The sequence below is a fragment of the Thamnophis sirtalis genome, unplaced genomic scaffold (assembly GCF_051295495.1).
Source record: "Thamnophis sirtalis isolate CommonGarterSnake01/CBP01778 unplaced genomic scaffold, rThaSir2_p1.2 scaffold_5, whole genome shotgun sequence".
In the NCBI taxonomy this organism is placed as follows: Eukaryota; Metazoa; Chordata; class Lepidosauria; order Squamata; family Natricidae; genus Thamnophis; species Thamnophis sirtalis.
In genome coordinates, this window is record NW_028261385.1 from 133,373,749 (window position 1) to 133,394,699 (window position 20,951).

Consider the following 20,951-nt stretch of genomic DNA (forward strand, 5'->3'; position numbering starts at 1 on the left):
GTGGGACATTCATGATGCAGTGGATTTATTGCACCGGTTTGCATGTAGGAATATATTATAAATATAGAATAGAATAGAATTCTCCATTGGCCAAGTGTGATTGGACACACAAGGAATTTGTCCTTGGTGCATATGCTCTCAGTGTGCATAAAAAGTCCAGATAAATTCGTCAAGAATCATAAGGTACAGCACTTAATGATAGTCATAGGGTACAAATATAAATATAATATGAAAAGTCAACTGAATTAAAAAGCGGGATGAGGCTTTTGCATTGCCTTCATTCTGCTTCCCACAGGTCTCTCCCCTGGTTATTCGGGGCAAAATTCAGGAGTGTTAAGATATGCCATGAAACTTTCACTGATGGCTTACCTGTGACCACGACACTTCTCTGTTGCACATTCCCAATGCAGTGCTTTTCATGCTAAACATCTTCAGTACCGTGTTTTCCCGAAAATAAGACAGGGTCTTATTTTCTTTTGACCCTCCAAATAAGGGGTTGGCCTTATTTTCGGGGAGGTCTTATTATTTTTCAGGTGCAGGAAGCAGCAAGCCCACCAGCCCCTCCCTCTCCGTCTCACCACCTGCTTGCGCTCTTGCTTGGATCCCACAATGGCCCAAGTTCTCCTTGCATCCTGGCCTTCGACTGCCCTGTTTGCTGGCCGCGGAACAGCTGACTGTGCTGCTCTGGCCTCGCGGGGGGGGGGGCGCTCTTCCTGGCAGAACGAACGAAAACACACACACACACACACACACACACACACACACACACACACACACACACACACTCTCCAAGGCAGCCACATCCCTTCACTAACTTGCTTTCCAGCTCCATTCTCTGCTCCACGTGCAGGATAAGAAAAGTACACTATGTGCCTATGGTAAAAAAAATACCAGAAAATACCTTCCAAATTCTCGCAAAAAGAAAAGAAAAGAAAAAGATCTCGCGAAGTTGGAAGTAGTCCCACAAACTACTTTTCTTGCCCTGCACGTGGCAGTGGAGAATGGAGCAGGAAAGCAGGTTAGTGGAGGGATGTGCTGCCTTTGGGGCGGGGGGGGGGTAGGGATAACTCTCTCTCACACACACCCACACACCAGTGGTGGGTTTCAAAAATTTTTGGAACCTCTTCTGTAGGTGTGGCCTGCTTTCCGGGTCCACTGGTGGAACCTCTTCTAACCGATTCGGTAGATTTGACGAACCGGTTCTACCGAATAGGTGCGAACTGGTAGGAACCCACCTCTGCCACACACCATCCTTTCTTTGGGAACTCTGCACAGACACAGAGAAGGCTTTGCGTAGAGTATTTGGGGGATGTGCATCTGTGCTGAGATCCCAAGGAAAGAACGATTGCCAGGAAAAAAAGGGGGGCCTTCAGAACAGGATAAGAAAAAGTAAAATCTCCCCTCCACATTTTCAAGCCGTTCGCAAAAATGCCCCATTCTGATCCTTTAATGCTGCTATCCTGGAATATGCTGAAGGCTTGAAATGGGGCATTTTTGCGAACGGCTTGAAAATGTGGAGGGGGATATTCCTTCCTCCCCCCCTGTTCTGAAGGTCAGCACAGACTGAAAACAGGATAAGAGACAAAAATCCCCCCTTCCCATTTTCAAGCGGTTAGCAAAAATGCCCCATTCCATGCCTTCAATCCTGCAATCCTGGATAATATGAAGGATTGGAATGGGGCGTTTTTGCAAACCGCTTGAAAATGGGGAACGGGGTATTTTGTCTCTTATCCTGTTTTCGGTCTGTGCTGACCTTCAGAACAGGGGGAGAGGCAGGAATATCCCCCTCCACATTTTCAAGCCGTTCGCAAAAACGCCCCATTTCGAGCCTTCAATGTGAATATGCAGGTGAGAAGCGACCTCTTATAGGCATGAATATCCATACACTTGGGACATCGGAAGAAGCCCTGTGAGGAGACCCGGCTGCAGAAGTGCAGGAAATCTCCCCACCCACCCAACCTGCAGATCGTCCTTTCAAAGAGGAGTTTCACCAGGACGAAATGGTGGATGAAGGCGGCGTTTGTGTCACCTTCATCCGGTGAAACTCCTCTTTAAAAGGACGATCTGCAGGTCGGGAGGATTTCCTGCACATCAGCAGCGGCATCTTCTCACAGCGCTTCTTCCGATGTCCCAGGTGTATTGATTTCCATGCCTTCTTTTCCTGTTCCGTGGATGGAATTGCGAGCTGTGACTGTCACCATTATGTAAGGAGGGCATTTGGGTTGTGTTGCTTGGTCTCCGGCTTTTTTTGCAACCGCAATTGGCTGCAAAAGCAACCGGCGTTTGCTGGAGGCCTGAGTGGCACCCGCGAATCTGCTGTTTTGTGAATGGAGCGGCCCAGCTGATCCGATTAAGGGGCCAAGAAACCCTGAGGTGACCGGGGAAGGGAAGGACTGCCCCCTGTTCTGGCTAAACCCACCCCTTCACTAGGACTTATTTTCAGGGGAGGGTTTATATTTTTGCCCACCGCAAAAATCTGGCATGGCCTTAGTTTCAGGACATGTTGTATTTTCGGGGAAACACGGTAGCTTTTGGAAAAATTCATCCTACCTGAATTTTTATGAAATGAGTACACATTTAATTGAGATCAGGACAAAACTGAGGCATCCTCCATTTTAGTTCACTCAATCTACCCAAGAGAATAGCACTTAGACTTATATACCGCTTCATAGTGCTTTACAGCCCTCTCTAAGTGGTTTACAGAGTCAGCCTATTCCCCCCAACAAACTGGGTCCTCATTTTAGCCACCTCGGAAGGATGGAAGGCTGAGTCAACCTTGAGCCTGGTGAGATTTGAACTGCCAAAGTGCATAGCCTCAGTTTTCCTGGCTATGATCTCGAGAATGCCCCTTGTCCTTAAAAGAACGACCAAGAAGCAATCTGAATGCAACTTCATTCCAGCTGTGTTGCTCACTCGTAACTTATAAAGCCCTTCATGGTATTGGATCTGGGTACTTGAGAGACTGCTTGCTGCCAATTACCTCCCACAGACCCATTAGATCTCACAGGGTTGGCCTCCTCCGGGTGCCATCTACCAGCCAATGCCACCTGGCTACTACCCGGGGGAGGGCCTTCTCTGTGGCAGCTCCAGCCCTCTGGAATGAACTCCCCGCAGGGATTCGGACCCTCACCTCTCTCCAGGCCTTCCGAAAAGCCGTCAAAACCTGGCTTTGCCGGCAGGCCTGGGGGTGATGAGTTCCCTCCCCTCTCGACATGTATGGTTGTGCGACTGTTGTCTACTTTTATTGTTTGTATTTTGTCTTTTATGTTCCCCCTTTTTCCCCCCTTAAATTGTTCGCTGCCCTGAGTCCTCCCGGAGAAGGGCGGCATACAAATAATAAAATACAAAATACAAATACATACATACATACACCATCACTTTCTCCAGCAAGGAAATACACACACACACACACACAGACACAGACACACACACACGCACAAGCACACACCCGGTAGCAATTCAACCATCCTGTGGTTGTTTGGCTCACCTGCAAAACTGCCTGGAGTGGTTCATGTTGGGGCCTGCTTTAATATTGCCTTTTTCTGGGTCGTAGATGGTGGTTGCTCGTGCGTAAGCTCCTCCGAGGATGAAGATGAAACCATTGAGAGTGACCGCAGGAGCGTATTTGTTATCTGTCAGTGGGGAAAAAAAGCAACGTAGAGTTTGGTTACCAGGGTTGGTACTAGAACCAAGCTTCTCATTTATGCATCCCCCCCCCTCATTTATAGATCAGTCACGTTTCTTGAAATCTCCAAGGCCAGCAAAAGAAAAATGAGGAAATACTTTTGCTGCTGCTCTTATTGCCGATTGTCTTCTTCACCCCTAAACCTCTGAAAGGCACTTTTAAAAGTTCGTGGGTCTCCCCCCACTCTTAGTACACAGTGGCTGCAATCCAACAGCACTGTCACTTCCCATATCGGCACGCATCCTTGCGCCTGCAAAAAAAAACAACGGATGGCCCTGGTAAAACTGAAATGATCTGCCAAATTATTTCAGACATGGAATCGCAGCCCCTTTTTGAGACAATAAGATTAGTTTCTAAGCAGCATAATCAGATGGTGGCTCTGATGTTAGATATTCCATATTGAAGCTTTGAGGTGAATCGATATTCTAGCCTAACCTCTTTTGATCCCTCTCTCTTCTTTTTAGCCAAATATACACAGCAGGGAACCAGAAACTGCAGGGCAACTTTTCTGAACCTCCCTGACCAGCGTTTCTCAACCTTGGCAACTTGAAGATGTCCAGATTTCAACTCCCAGAATTCCCCAGCCAGCAAGTGCTGGCTGGGGAATTCTGGCAGTTGAAGTCCGGACAGCTTTAAGTCGCCAAGGTTGAGAAACAATGTCCCTGACCCTGGATATACAATGGGTTACAATTCTGATCATCTGCACTAGCCTCTTAATGGGATTTAAGGAAATATGGAAAATATTGCAATGGGGCAAATGAAAAAATAATAATGAAGATAGATTAAATAATGCCAAAGAGAGCGTTCCGCAACCCTTTGCCCTCTGGTAGTATCCGAGTACAGCTTCTGCTGTTCGTAGCGGACGTGCAGGGCTAGCTGCCCATTTTTAAGACCTAACCTGGTCCTCCATGATCGTTGGAGCCTTAACACAAGATTTCTGCAATCCAACAGATCCTGTACAATCTACTTGTTTTCACACTTAACCTGGCATGTTATGTTGCACAATGTACACTTTTTTTTTAGATCTCACTTCTAAGTGAGGTTCAGGTTAGCAAAATAGAGGCAGCTCTGTTTATTATGCAGGTTAGCATCCATTCTTTTCCATGTTGTTTGCGTACTTCCTCATGAGAATAATTGAAAAAGCTTAAGAAAGCATTCCCCCCTGATTGCTGTTCACCTTAGACTTTTGTTTGTTTGCTTGCTTGTATAAAGTATGAATAATGGAACTGACTTGGAACCAGCTAGGATTCAGCTGACCTCTTACAATCAGGTTACATGTTAGAATTTTGTATAAACGATATACGCCTGTGCTTTAATAATAGCCATATGCTTTGTGGAAGACAGATGTAAGCACATCACCTTTTCATATTTAGTTCCCAGTGCACAGTAGATTTATATGGGGGCATGAAAGGATTTGCCCTCCACCCATCCACAAAAATCTCTGCCTAAAATTCATTTTTTTTTAAAATCTCCTTCTCCTGCTCACCTATGTATCATTAACTTTAGGTGTTAATTCTCCCAAAGCAGAGAAAGAAAAAGTTAAAATGATAATACCCAAACTAGATCATGTACTCTGCATCAATAATGCCATTCTTTAATACAGTCTTTTGAAATCTGGTATTCTTTGACAATGTTTATCTTCTTCTCCTATCACTCCTATCACTTGAGAGACCGCCTCCTGCCAATTACCCCCCTACGACCAATTAGATCCCACAGATTAGGCCTCCTCCGGGTTCCATCAGCTAGCCAGTGTTGACTGTCGACCCCCTGGGGGAGGGCCTTCTCTGTGGCTGCTCCGGCCCTCTGGAACGATCTCCCCATGGAGATTCGGATCCTCACCACCCTTCAGGCTTTCCGCAAAGCCGTTAAGACCTGGCTGTCCCGGCAGGCCTGGGGCTGATGAGTTCCCAGCCCCACTCGAATTGTTGCGGCTGTTGAGGAGTTTTAAATTTGTTTTTTGTAATTGTTTTGTCTTGTTTGTTTTGTGTACTACCCCCTTTCCCTATGAGTTTGTTAGCCGCCCTGAGTCCCCTTGGGAATAGGGCAGCATACAAGTTTAATAAACCATAAACCAACCAACCACTCCTAGCCAGGACTGGAGTCTAACACCTCTGTAGAAGTACTAGGTCAGGGGTGTCAAACTCAAGGCCTGCGGGCCGGATTCGGTCCATGGGATGTTTAGATCTGGGCCGTGGGCCGTGCACAGAAATAGCAAAGGACCAGCCTGAGTTGCCTCTGCTAATAAAAACAGGGTGCAGCCCCCCCCCCCCCACGAGGGCTGCACCGTGCCCCATTTTCAGCCTGGAGGGCCTCCTGCAGCACCTTGCCAGTGAAAACATTTGGGCCGGTAGGGTGCTGCAGGAGATGTCCATCCTCTCTGCTGTCCGTCCTGTGTCCCACTGGCCTGCAGAGGACAATTACAATGCTGATCCGGCCCTTGAAGAAATCCAGTTTGACACCCCTGTACTAGGTGGAGAAATCCTACTTTTAACTACCCTTTTAGGTATGGGGAAGCCAATTGTCCAAACAGATAAAAAGCAAGTCATTTGTCCGCCTTTTCTTGAAGGCAACATTCCTTCGGGTAGATACCACCAAGTATTGTGACTTCTGTTACTTGGAAAATTAAAATGTGGTTATTGCTACTGACGCAACATATTATTTGGAAGTGTCCTTCCCATACACGCTGATCACATTTCCTTGGCTCCTTGCATGGGACTATTACTTTGCAAAATATGTATTAATCTAATAAAGAAACATTAACTCAAAAGCCCAGAGGTTGTATTAAGGCAGAAATATAAGCTCCCCAGGAGGCTAATGCCCTGCTGTGGATATCACCTTGTGGTATAAATGAATGTCCTACTTTGAGGTTTTAATAGCAGAGTTCTGCTTTTGTTTCTTCTGAAGAGTCAGCAGTTTCTCAGATCTCCTGCAGAAGAATCAGCATTATATTATTGTGTGCTTTCTTACCCCCACCCCTAGAGTATACGTTTATTGTATTTTTAATGACCCATCAAATATAGCTACAATTGCTTATTATTTTTTTGAACCAAGCTCTGTTTTGAAATTTCGGAAGGAGTGAGAAGGAATCAAGCCTCACTTACTGGTTTTAGGGAGAGGAAGATTGTGTAAGTGGTCACTGATCTAGGTTTTCAGATTGTCCTATTGAGCTGTGGGTGCCTGTCAACACTTCAGTGATCACTTTATCTTAAAAAGGGGAAGGGACCAGAGGTGGTATTCAGGAGGTTCTGACCAGTTCTGGAGAACCGGTAGCGGAAATTTTGAGTAGTTCGGAGAACCGGTAAATACCACCTCTGACTGGCCCCGCCCCTATCTATTCCCTGCCTCCTGAGTCCCAGCTGATCGGGAGGAAATGGGGATTTTTCAGTAACGTTCCCCTAGAGTGGGGTGGGAATGGAGATTTTACAGTATCCTTCCCCTGTCCACCCACCAAGCCATGCCCACAGAACTGGTAGTAAAAAATTTTGAATCCCACCACTGGAAGGGATGAACATTTTAAATCAGTAGATCACTCACCTGGCCCTCTCAATAATTTTATAATAAAATCAGAATCAGAACAGATCACATCTCCAAAGGTCAAGCCTTTGTCAACCAAGCGGTTGATGGATCAAGAGGCAGTGTTCGAGATTACACCATTAATAATAAAAACTAATATTTTAAAAATATTGAAAAAATAGTATGTGAAAAAGGGTAGTGACTATAAATTGAATTAGAAGATACGTCTCTGCATAAAGACAGAATGACATTGGATAATCAATACTGTCTTTCACAAGATACTACCTGTCAATCATGTTGCTGCAGTTCTTCAGGTTGACTATTTGTGAATCTGAACATATGGAGTCTGTCTTGCACAACAGTTTTGAAGTCCACTCTATTAAGTATATTGACTACATTGAATACGGAATAAAGCGAGCAGAGTTTTCATCATGTCCCTCAATTGCACCTACCTCCATACACCAAGTTACCTCTTTGCAGTACAAGTGGGAGGAAGGCTGGGTTGTATAAATTCACAGGTGACCATTTGGAGAACTATAATCACAGGCAAATGATTAGTTCTTCTTCTTTGGGGTATTCTTTGGGGTATTCTTTGGGGTTCAGGCATGTGGATCATGATAGGATAGAAGATAGTCCTGCCAAAAGCTGAGACCATCTTGGATCAAAGATCTAGATTAGACTGATCCCTGAAGGCCAGTCTTTGGGACCAAACCATAATTCAAGATAAGCAAAGAGAATATACTGTATTTCTCATTAAAAAGTTGCCACAGAAGTCGCTGCTGGTCAAAATTCAGGTCTGACACCGGAGGGTGTTTGCTAGAATTTGATAGTGAACTAACACTGAAGAATTCGGATATTCTGTACCTATATCTATATCTATATCTATATCTATATCTATATCTATATCTATATCTATATCTATATCTATATCTATAATCTATCTATCTATCTATCTATCTATCTATCTATCTATCTATCTATCTATCTATCTATCTATCTATCTATCTATCTATCCATCCATCCATCCATCCATCCATCCATCCATCCCTATCCCTATCCCTATCCCTATCCCTATCCCTATCCCTATCCCTATCCCTATCCCTATCCCTATCCCTATCCCTATCCCTATCCCTATACCCAGTGACGTGAGGTGAGGATTATGGCTGGTGAGGCAAAAAGAAAGAAAGCAGCTTTTGGCCACCCTGCTGCCCCAGTGCTATCTCCGACATAGAGGCTATATCTATATCTATATCTATATCTATATCTATATCCATCCATCCATCCATCCATCCGCAAATGCACACACATACTATAAACCCACGCAGAAATCTCCAGATTATTTCAAAGTATATGAAGAAGCATTGGCAAAACCAATTCTTGACAGAGGCACAAATTGGAAACGTCCCTTGGTAAAAAGAAAACATCCAAATGAGCACTTATCCTAATGAAAGAGAAGGTAAGGATAGTAGGGAGCAAAGATAATTGTTCAGTTACACTTGTCTAAGAAATTGACAAGAAAAGCTACCTTAGAGAAAACTACTCAAGGGACTCAAAGCGCATCATGGAAAGAACAACAGACTCCCCAAAGTGGAAAGAGGATGAAGCATTAAAAAAATATGAGTCTTTGAAATGGAAATGCAGGTCCATATTCCAAACAGAGAGTTTGTGCACCATTACGTTCTGATGGTTACCAGTGCCATGATATATGCTGAATAGAGTTAGTTGCTTTAGGAGCTGGATGCATTCTTCATGACCCCATCAGAGAATGGAACCAAAGTTAGTCCCCCTGTGGCTTTCAAGGTGCAACAAGAATGCAATTCAGACTGACTTGTGGAATCCTAGGATTGGAAGCTGCAGCAGGATTATCCTGCACTTCTGCAACTGAAAGGCATCATTAGAGAGTTGCAACTTATAAAGGGATAAGGAGCAAATGTAACAACTATTTGCTTAAACATTTACTACATACTTTGGGTGCCTTTATCAAGATGCCCCTAAACCAGGAGTGTCAAATTCGATTTCATTGAGGACCGCATCAGGGTTGTGTTTAACCTTTTGGTGCCTGGGGTGGCCGGGCGTAGACAGGTTGGGCATGGTCACCTTGACATCACTTGTTTTGGGGGTGCCTGTGGTGGCCCAAGTGCTATGCCAGCAAAAACAGGCTTCCGAGCTCTGTTTTTGGCTGGGATGACCTCCTGCAACCCTCTGCCAGTGAAAATGGAGTTTCGTTTTCGTTGGCAGAGGCATTGTGGGCTGATCCTTCGCTGTTTCTAGGGCGGCATCATGGGCCAGATGTAAGCATCCCACCGGCCGGATCTGGCCCGCAGGCCTTGAGTTTGACATCCCTTCCCTAAACTGATTACAGGGACAAGGAATCCAATGGTGGGCAGTCACCAGAGGTGGTATTCAGCCCGTTCTGACAGGTTCTGGAGAACCGGTAGCATAAATTTTGAGTAGTTTGGAGAACCGGCAAATAGGATGGCCCCACACCTGCTTTTTCCCCAGCTGATCTTTTGTTGCCCTTAATAGGAGAACGGAGCTAGAAAGCAGGGATGGGAAGGGACTGGGGATTTTGCAGTAACCTTCCCCCAGGAGTGGGGGGGGGAATGGGGATTTTGCATTATCCTTCCCCTGCCCTGCCCACAGAACCAGTAGTAAACATTTTTGAATCCCACCATTGGCAGTCACCCTATGAAAATAAGCTTCCATCAAACCTATGAAAGGAAATGTATGTTCCTAAGTAAGAAAGTTAAGGATTATAGTGAGGAAAAGCATACAAAATCTCAGTATCTGAAGGTAAGCAGTGATATTTCTTGGCATTACTTCCCACAACAGCACCCAGCTGGGAAAACTAGGGCGGGGGAGGGCTGCCTAAGAGATGAGGGTAAAATAACAGCAATAAAGCATTCCTGAGAGACAACAGAGAGATCACACAAAGAATCCCAGGCATGAAAGAAATAGGAAAGGCTTACAAATCTATAACAAAGAAGAATCTTATGACCGAGTATTCCTATCCCTGATAATCTGCACGGCAAAGTGAGACCTGAGCAGTGAATCAAATTATCAGTGGCTGTTTCTAGAGTTCAGACAATTGTCAAGAACTCCTGCTGTTCCTTGAAGCCGTTAGTCTACGATCCAGGCACACTGGGTGCCTACGGTGACTGAATTAGTGACATGTTCTAGCAAAGCTAACATGCACAATCCCCAAAACAATGCATGCAAGAGGTGAGGAAGAGGAGGGAAAAATTAATATCCAACAAAACCCCAAAGGAACAGGGCAGCCTGTGCAAACTAGCACTTGTATATTTCCTTTATTCTTCCCTATTCAACGGGAGAGAGACGACTACCCAATTTGCTATCCTACAATTTCAGGTAATAGGAAGTTACCCATATGTTTCTACTGCATGCTTTCCAATTTATTACCAATCCAACCTATGCTGTGTCGGTGTAAGTTTCATCACTTGGAATTTTGCTTTTGTTACTGTAAGTTCTACCAGGAATATTTTGATCACCGAACCGCACTATCTCCTCCTCCTCCCCCAATTTATATAGAAAACAGGCAAAAAAATAAAAATAAAAATAAAATAAAGAGCATTCACTAGAGAGCAACAAATAAAAATAAGCAGACTGTAGAAAAGAACATTTTGTAAAGAAATTGAATTTTTGGGAGTAGCAGTGTTTGTAATGAAAGTCAGGTACAATTCATGGAATCGTTTTTTAAAAAAAATACACAGCAACAATGATATTTTTCTGAAAACTCTGCTTGCTTAGATAAAGGATATTCTACTGCTAAGACAGATTCGGCAAATGCTTGCTGTATTTCTGTTTATCTGTATCCAGGGGTGGGTTCCGGCTGCTGCTACTGGCGGTTTGCTCAGGGCCGCGCTGTGCATGTGCAGCACTAAAAAAGATGCTTCTGCGCATTTTCAGAAGCAAAACACAAGATGGCGGCGCCTATTGCACCGCCGAGAGAACTGGTTCGGGGGCGTGGCAGGCCAAGTTACTACATATTTGGCCGAACCAGTAGGAACCCATCTCTGGATGTATCCCCTCTTCAACAGAAGTGCAAATAAAGCCTGACAGAATCTGGAATTCCCCACCTCTTTTTATTTTTTATTTTGAAGAAACAAGAAGAACATGCTTCTGTCTATAAAACATATCCAGCTTCTAACATATGTAAAGAACGCAGGCGGGAATTTTGTATTATTCAAAGTGCACATCTATTCAAAAAAGAGGAAGGATCTCTTTGTGTATTTTGTAGTAATGAATCTCGGGTTGGAAGCTTACCCCTGAGTCGGAAAGGCTAAATAGGTTACAGAAATAGTAATTATTGCTCATGGGGAATTCCAGTGAGATCAAACCTTCATAATGAAAAAAGTGCAAGATCTATTAGAAGAACAAATAGCTAAATTTAGAGTTTAATTCGGAACTCATCCTTGCCTATGAAGTATGGACGATCTCTCAAAGCTGAACTAAGGCAGTGTTATTATTTCAAAGCCTGGTAATCCCACATTAAAATATTAGATTTTTTTAAAATATAACTTTATTTTATAACTTTATTATAAGTTTTGTTATTAGTGCCCCCCCCCCCCACCAATGCTACAGAACAGAAGAATAAAGATTTAGGGTGTTCATAGATTGAAGTATAAAATAAAAAAGTATTAAGTGAAATTAAAGATAAAACACGAAGTGCAATAACTTTAATTTGCATTCCAATTGCAGATTAGGAAACTATCCAGGCAAAGTTGCTATACATTTTAATTTTTCTATGTCTGCATGTTGAGATAGTAACTCTTTGTATTAACATTTTAATTTTATTCACAATGTTAAAATACAAACTCCAAAAAAAGGGAAAAATGCAAAAACAAAGCAAAGCTAAATAAGACCTTTAAAAAGTGCATTAAAAACACATACAGATTGTTTCCCTTAGTTGAATATTGATAAATATATTTGAAGAATAATAGTTCCCCACCTCTTGAAACAGGACCACAAATTACGAACTTCTATAAATCTGTTTATGCAACCAATTTGATCTGGTATTTATCTAGTTTATTAAAAAATGTTAGTTAATTGGTAAAACCAACAATAAACTTAAACTTGTATTTAACCAAGTCCAAAACGGCTTCTGATCTACTATAAACCACCACAATGGTTATCTTTAGTCTCTCAATTATCCTTGATTGATTCTTAATGATAAAACTTTAACTTAACACCTAACGAGGATCTTCCCCAACAATTGCACCTCATCCTCCAAGATCATCAATCTCTGTTGTAAATATCTCTGCAGCGTTTGTTATTCAAAGAATTCTCCTACAAGTTGTAAAGCAGTGTCTCTTGACAATTGTTTTGTGATTAGATATAATATGCCCATTTCCCACTCCCCATCGATCTTCTTGAGAAAGTCCAGTCCAATTCTGTCATTTCTAAGTCTTTAAATTCCTTGCCCCTTTCAGCCTTCTCCGGCAAGCCTGCAGGTTTCAAAGCGGGCTTCTTTTCCTTCAAATCCGCCAGCAACAAACTAGACTCCAATTCATCTGGTTGCAAATGTGGTTTAACTGCTGATGCTTGTACCTGAGTGTCATCTTTGGGTTGATTTAAAACTGTAGTTATGTTATCAAACTTTTAATCTAAGTTTTCAATTTCGGTATGTTTTTCAAAGGCTTCCCAAAGGGCTTTATCATTAAGTTGATGCATTATTTACAATCTTAATACCACCCGAAACTTTCCTGTAGCTGAGCTTTCCCACCCAGACATAAATACCTAGTTCCCCTCAATGACAGGAGAAGTAAATATACCATAACAAAATAACCACAGAAAAAATTCAGCTAATATTTTCCACAATGAAAAGTAAATAGAAAAAAGGCAGATTCCCATCAAAGGTTAAAAGAAAGAAGACCAGAGCTTTTAAAAATTAATAGCATACAAAATCCTTATAGTGAAATTCTGATGTAAACGTAAATCAAATTCGATTGCTTTCACTCCCTAAAAAAGTCGCCATCAACTTGTGTATGGGGAAAGCAAAAGTAATTCACAACTCTGAAATAAAGCAATAAAAAATGCAAAGAAATCACATTAAAATTCAGCAAGGAGTTAAGAGTAAATCAGCATTCAACCAGTTGATTAACTGTTAAAAATGAGAATGAAACTGGAAAAAAAAAGAAACTACTTTTTGCAATTAAAACTTGAGGCAAACTTAAAAAGAATAAACAATTGAAAGGAAAAGATGGAGACCATATGATGCTACGGCTAATCCTACTGAAAATTGCACTCATTGAGATTCGTCTTCCCAGGTATGCCCACAATCATCTAAGGGTGTTCCTGAATCATTCATAGTTTCTCCTATTTGAATCTGGGTAGCGTGACATCAAAGACGTAGCTTTGGCAGCAAAATAAGCTATTTGGTGGCAGGAGGAAAAAAATCACTCTGCCGTACAGCATGCCACATTTAGACTTTCACCAAGATACTATCGCTTTTGTCCACCGTGCACAAGCATGTTAACGATGGCCCCAACGTTTCCAAAGACAACCACAACAATCATTTATTTATAAGGTGATTTAGGGATATAAATTAGACCTGGGAAATGCGCATGTTGATACATTAGGTCCTTTTTGTTATAGCCCAGCAACAGCCTGTGCTGCGTTCTAATTGGTCGGGCGAAGCACAGCCTGTGATTGGTGGTTGTAATGACAGTTAAATGACAGTTGGTACCTGAGAATATAAATACTGTGACAGTTGTAACACATTCTGAATCGCTTGTCACCTACTAATAAACATCTTACTCTCTGATCCATGGCTCTTGCTTCGATCCCTCACAACACACAATATACAAAACTTTTCTTAGTGCAATCGCGACTGTGCTTATGACCTTACTTCAGCTTCCCTTTTCTTTACAGATCAACAAAAGTGTAAATGTGAGAACTGTTGCAAAGTTAGTTTTCAGCACTGTTGTAACTGTGAATGGTTGCCTAAAGAGACAGCCATTAAGGACTATCTGTAGTAGGTTCATATTGCCTGGATGAACTGCACAACGTAAGCCTGCAGAATAAAGAGATATACAAGGTAAAGGTTCCCCTTGCACATGTGTACCAGTTGTTCCCGATGCTAAGGGGTGTGTGTGTGTGCTCATCTCTGTTTCAAAGCCAAAGAGCCAGCAAAATCCAAAGCTGTCTCCTTGGTTATGTGGCCAGCATGACTAAACGTCAAAGGCACATGGAACACTGTTCCCTTCCCACCAAAGGTGGTTCCCATTTTTCTACTTGCATTTTTACATGCTTTCAAACTGTTAGGTTGGCAGAAGCTGGGACAAGTAATGGGAGCTCACTCCATTATGCAGCGCTAAGGATTCAAACTGCCGAACTGCTGACCTTTCTGATCGACAAGCTCAGTGTCTTAGCCACTGAGTAACACTCCACCAATTCTGAAGGAAGGAAAGATGAAAACCTCAGGAAAGCTGGTGTCACAGTTTCCCTCTAGAAATCTGCATTGCTATTTACAAAGCACTTGTACATTTTCACATGCAACAATCTCCAACACGTGAATAAAAAATGCCACATGTATGCAACCATGCTTGGACTTGTTGCTTTTCTGCCCTTTTCAAGGCGGGAGTAAAATTCCAAACCCTCCATCCATCATAGGCTTCAGAAGCCTCAGAGGCCAGAAAGAATTGCAGTACAAAAATGCCATCTACCTGATAATGCTTCCTCAGGTATTGATAATGATTAAATGCATCGAGCAACAGGCTTGTGATATGTACATGATACTGCAGTGGGAATGGAGAACTGTGAATTCTGATTAATTTTAATTTCTATTCCCACCCCTTCTCCTCCATTCTTATTCTTATTTTGTCTTTTTTTCCACATCAGGTTTGAGATGTTAAAAAAGTGTGTGCATGAAAGTTTTCGTGACTTTTCCCTCACCTTCTCTAAATATGCAGGAACACAACTGTTAAAACATCTTCCCTTTAATAAATGTGCACTTTGGAAATTCTGAAGAGAACCAAATGTGTCCCTTTCTTTAGAAGACTCGTCATGGAATGGCTTTTGGCCCAATCAACCATCTTATTGAACTCTACTCTATTTTATGAACGTCTGCTTCAGACATTCAGGCTATTTAATATCTATGCGCAATGAAGAATGGTGCTTGGCCTTTTTTTGCACGTTGGACTGTGTATGGATAATTGGCACATTTCGTGACCCGTCAAAACCGCGCTCGACTAAGCTGCGCCCGATTAAACTGCGTCGCTGACGTCATCAACAGGGCGACAACAGCCAGCGTGGAGAAAGAAGGGCGCTTTAAATAGCGCTTTGAAAGCAAGCCGATTCAACTTAAGGTAAGGGTTAAGTTTAGGGTTAGCTTTAGGGTTAGGTTTAGGGTTAGGGTTAGGTTTAGGGTTAGGTTAAGGTTTAGGGTTAGGTTAAGGGTTAGGGTTAGGGTAAGGGTTAGGTTAAGGGTTAGGGTTAGGTTAAAGGTTAGGGTTAGGTTAAGGGTTAGGATTAGGTTTAGGGTTAGGTTAAGGGTTAGGTTAAGGGTTAGGTTTAGGATTAGGTTTAGGGTTAGGTTTAGGATTAGGTTTAGGGGGTTTGGGTTTAGGTTTAGGTTTAGGGGTTAATTTTAGGTTTAGGGTTTACAGCGTGCTTCTGTCTCCGCGCTGTTGTCGCCCTGTTGATGACGTCAGCGACGCAGTTTAGTCGTGCGCGGTTTAGTCGAGCGCGGTTTTGTGGTGGAACCGGCACATTTATAGCTTGCATGTCCAGTGATTAAATACTTAGGGGAATTATACCCACAATAATATACACTAAAACCACTTTCTACATCCTCCCCTTTTCCTTCATTATTTATTAGGGATGTCTTTTTTTAATTAAAAAAAAACAATCTTTAATTGTGCCCCAATCACCTGTAATTCATCTCTAGAATGAAGTCTTTTGCTATTCAGGCTCAATTTTGTCATGGCAGAAATAGCTGGGGAGAGTTTGGATTTATTAGAAAGACTAATCCCAAAAATTAGACATGTAAACTTTATTTACAAATGTTGGCAGACCATTAATTTTTTTTCTAAATGGTTGCTTTGAGGCTAGCTCAGCTGTCATTATGAAAATTAATATTTTAGAGAGGTTCACGTAAGCATGCCAATGTTTCCAAGTTAAGGCAAGACAGCTAGAGATTACCAGGTCAGGGAAAGTTGTCCATGAGAGAATATATTGCGTGAAATGGAACAGCTTAGTAGTCAGATCTATTTCAATCCTACGCTTTATCTGCTCTATTCTATATTTGTGCTTGCAACTACTAATAAAGTTTGCAGATTCAGCTATTTGTTTATTTACTCATGTTGCATTTTGCAATTCTAATTATTTGCATTTTGTCTTAAAGTGATATGTTTGTTTTATATGTATGGGACACTATAAACATATGCAAAAGTCAGATGAAATATTTTGAAATGCAAACGACTACTTAATATGGCTAATCTTTCTGCCGAAATAGGTTATGACCTTCATCATGCTAATACCTCACACTATTAATTCTTACACAGACCATGCTTATGGTCACTATAATTCATTCTAAGTAATAACTGAATCTGTATCTGTGATGTTTCATATATAGATGTTTAAGTCCTCTGCTGGTTTGATGGATCTGTGCTTCAGGAATTGCGTTAAAGAATCATAGAATTGGACGTGGTCTAAGAGGTCATCGGGTGCAATCCTACTTGGTGCAAGATTGTTCAAGCATTTCAAGTTTTGTTTAAAGAGTTCTCATGGGGAACATATCACTTCACGAGATAATCTATTCCACAGGAGATTGATTATTCATTAGACTGCTAAAGAGAATTAAGTACGCATTTTCTTCTAGCAACAACTGAGCCACAAGAGTGGCTTGCTACTGATCCATTTGCAGGCCTGTATGATATACACTAGTTCAATGCAGGAAATCCTTGTTCAGCGACCACAGTTAGGATCAGTAACTTGGTTGTTAAATGAAGCAGTTTGTCAAACCTGGCTGAAGCCATCTTGGAGCGTCAATGTTACCAAACTGGAGCGAAGTTTAGTTTAGTTTAGTTTTATTGCACTTGTATGCCGCCCTATTCCCCGAGGGGACTCAGGGTGGCTAACAAACTAAATAGGGGAAAGGGGAAATACAAAAAACGAAAAGACAGACAAATACAAACAGATTAAAAACTCCTCAACAGCCGCAACAATTCGAGTGGGGCTGGGAACTCATCAGCCCCAGGCCTGCCGGAACAGCCAGGTTTTAATGGCTTTGCGGAAAGCCTGAAGGGTGGCAAGGGTCCAGATCTCCACGGGGAGATCGTTCCAGAGGGCTGGAGCAGCCACAGAGAAGGCCCTCCCCCGGGGGGGTGTCGACAAACGACACTGGCTAGTTGATGGAGGATAGAGAGCGGGGTTTAGAGATAGCTGGGACTGTGTAGTCAAAATAAAATACTTTCCCCTGGGAACCAAGGACGTTCTCACTCCTGGCTAGAGTAAGGAGGAGTGATGTCACCAGACCTTCAGAGGCTGCCATGATTGGACCATGTGACTGATTGTTTGGGTAATAAATTTACTTTTTCACCATTGTTTAACCATGAACACTAAATGAGGCAGTTGCTAAACATGGACCACCTGCATAGTAAAAAAGCTTTCCTATCCCGTGCAATCAGTCTAGGTTAGTCCCAAAATTTCTCATCATTATTATACTACCATGAGTAGCAACCAGAAAAATGCACTTCAACTTTGCATTTGTGAAATATTTTAGCCCTTCCAAACAAAAGTAGTGTATACTAATCAATAATTATCTTAACTATGATTTTGCAAACCTATTATTTTCTTAAAATCTTTAAAAGACTTGATCAGCTCTTACAAAGAACAATTTGCAGGGTGTGTATGTGTGAAGGATTCCTATTGATATTCTATGGACTGTTATTGAGATAAGACTTAAACATTGCTTCCTTCTTGCCCCCAAATAAAAATCTAAAGCTTAATAGGACATAAGAACTACTTTGAATAATGAAGTTCTCACTTGTGTTTTAGCAACAATGACTGGCTGCATTGTCAAAAGGATTCTAAAAATAAACTAAGAAAGAGCACTCCAGTTGTCTTTTTACCAGATTGCCATTTAGTGAAGTCAACTTGGGCTGACCTCATATCACATCAGGACAATGATCCAGAAGAAATCTCAAGACCAAAACAGAGCAGACAACCAGGATTACTTTACTATCTTGTTTTGGCTGCAGAATAGGAATTCGCTGAAGCAAAAAGGGGAAACTGAACCTATTAACAATATAAACTCTTGAGGATGCAAAAAACAACAACAACACCCCACCTGTATGTATTTCAAACGACAATTGAATATAAAACACTTTTCATGCACAGTAACTTTAGGAAAAAGGCAGCAAGGCAGATGGATAATCTCTAAAGCACGTTTAAAAGCACTATGGAAAATTTGTGACTGAACCCCTCCTTTCAGAAGATTTTCCTTTTCCCTCAAATACTGTCATGGTTTTAGACTCAATTGTAAATGGTAACAAATGTTGAGTAAGGGAATTTGTCTTATCCATACAAGTATCTGCTCAATTATCTCTACAAGTATCTACTCCAATTTTTTTTTAACATCATAATGAAATCTATACTCTCCATTTCTTTAAAAACTGTCACTCAAACATTCTATTTTTAGACCAAATCAAAATAACAACAGCTTCAATTAATATTCCTCCTTGGTGATTATGTAGACATGTGTCAATTAGCTACTTTTATTTGAGGAAGCATAGAAGTCCTTTCCTAATATTTTTGATACTTTTCTGAGGGCACTATTTGCAAATGCACAGAGTACAAGTGTGTCCCCCCCCCCCCGAATGCATGGATTGGCACTGTAATAGATCTAGGTCAGGGGTGTCAAACTGGTGGCTCGTCGCCCAAATGCATCACATGCAGGCCACGCCTGCCCAAGCTCTGTGAACAGAAAAAAAAAGTCACTAAACGTCACATGACGGCAACATGAAGCCGCAAGATTGACACCTCTGGTCTCTAAGGTATTAATTACTTTTGTAGGGGGTGGAGTTTTCTTTGCATAATGTATTAAGTTTCGCCATTTTGTTAAGAGTACAGGAAAACCTCATAACATCGTTCAGCAGATTCTAGGAATAGAAAGAGTTAGGGAATGAGATGGCTTGCCCTGCTCTAATGCACCAACTTGATTACCAGTGGTTAATGTCTTCCTGCTGGGTATTTCATGGTACATCATATGCATGTCATGTCATGTTTTGTTGAACACTAACAGCAGCGAAGGAACAGCGGCAATGTTACACCCATAAATCAGTGCTACAAGCAAATCCTGAATTATTTCTTCTACAATGGCCAAGGGAAACATAACAATATGTTTATTGTTTAAGGTGGAGGGAGGGTTTTCAGCGTGCTAACCAGCTCCATTAGCCTAACTAATGAGAAGTTTCGTAAACGTAGAAAATGATACTTTCTTAATTATTTGCTATAAATACATTAAAATTTGAATTCATTGTCAATAAATCAACAGCATGCGCATCGCTCCTTCCCCATCTTCAAGTTAAAACTGGAAGCATGTTACTTTTACCTATCATTGGTGACTCTATAAAACTCCACGCATTCGTCTGTGGAATATATGACTGCAGGACTCCAGCAGCTCGACCAGCTTCATTCACGCCTCCAAAAACATAGATCTTTCCACCGCAAACAGTTGCAGCTGCAGAATGCACCGCCTTTGGCAAAGGAGCCACTGTCTCCCACTGATTGGTGATGGTGTCATACCTAGAACGAAGACAGATGAATAAACCTAGATGCTAGAGAGATGAATCTTCACCTGTCAAGAACACAACTTCATAAGTGTATTTTCTAGTCTCATTAATAATGCATCCAGTTGACAATTACTGTATTTTTCCAAAACAAAGCTGATTCTATCTATCAACAAAAAAGGGAAATGTGTGTGTGTGTGTGTGTGTGTGTGTGTGTGTGTGTGTATATATATATTTGTTATATTTATGCTGATAAATAAATAAAGGGAGACTAGTATAGATCTATTTCAAGCTATTTAGCTCTCATCAGCTAGCCATACCCAAGTTTTTGGGAATCGAACCTGTGCTCTATTGCCTCCCAGGCAGGGAGTTAACCATTTGAGCTACAGAGAATGACTCCATTATCACACATATACATACATATACACACACACACACACACACACACCCACACACACCCACACACACACACACTCACCCTGGCTGGCTGATAAGGAGTCAAGCTCTGTAGCTCAATGGTTAACACATCTGCCTAAGAGGCAATAGAGCACAGGTTCGATTCCCAACATGGGTATGGCTAGCTGATGAGAGCTAAATAGCTTGAAATAGATCTATACTAGTCTCCCTTTATTTATTTATCAGCATAAATATAACATACATACATACATACATACATACATACATACATACATACATACATATATATGAATGATAGATAGATTGATAGATAAAGAGATAGAGAGAGAGAGATAGAAAGATAGATAGATGTTAGATAGATAGATGATAGATAGATGATAGATAGATAGATGATAGAATTCTTGTTCATTGCCCAACTATCTGATTCTTCAACTTAACATTTTTAATGTCAGCTGAATCTAATTCTTGAGATTAGAGTCTTCCAATCCCAAAATAAATGTCTGCACTTGACACCAATAAATAAACATATAAAAGGATAAAACCACCCATAACTGAATTAAGAAGTACAAATTGCCTATAAAGTA

General features: G+C 41.6%; 1 protein-coding gene across 2 annotated transcripts in view; it reads right to left on the minus strand.

Annotated features, from left to right (window-relative positions):
* KLHL29 (kelch like family member 29) overlaps nucleotides 1-20,951 on the minus strand; it is a 445,288-nt gene that overhangs the window by 15,331 nt on the left and 409,006 nt on the right. For both annotated transcript variants that reach the window (XM_087716963.1, XM_087716962.1), the window contains 2 exons: nucleotides 19,773-19,966; nucleotides 3,488-3,632 (listed from right to left, as the gene is read on the minus strand). In XM_087716963.1, coding sequence (XP_087573089.1) covers nucleotides 3,488-3,632; nucleotides 19,773-19,966 — 339 coding nt within the window. The remainder of the gene's footprint in view (nucleotides 1-3,487; nucleotides 3,633-19,772; nucleotides 19,967-20,951) is intronic.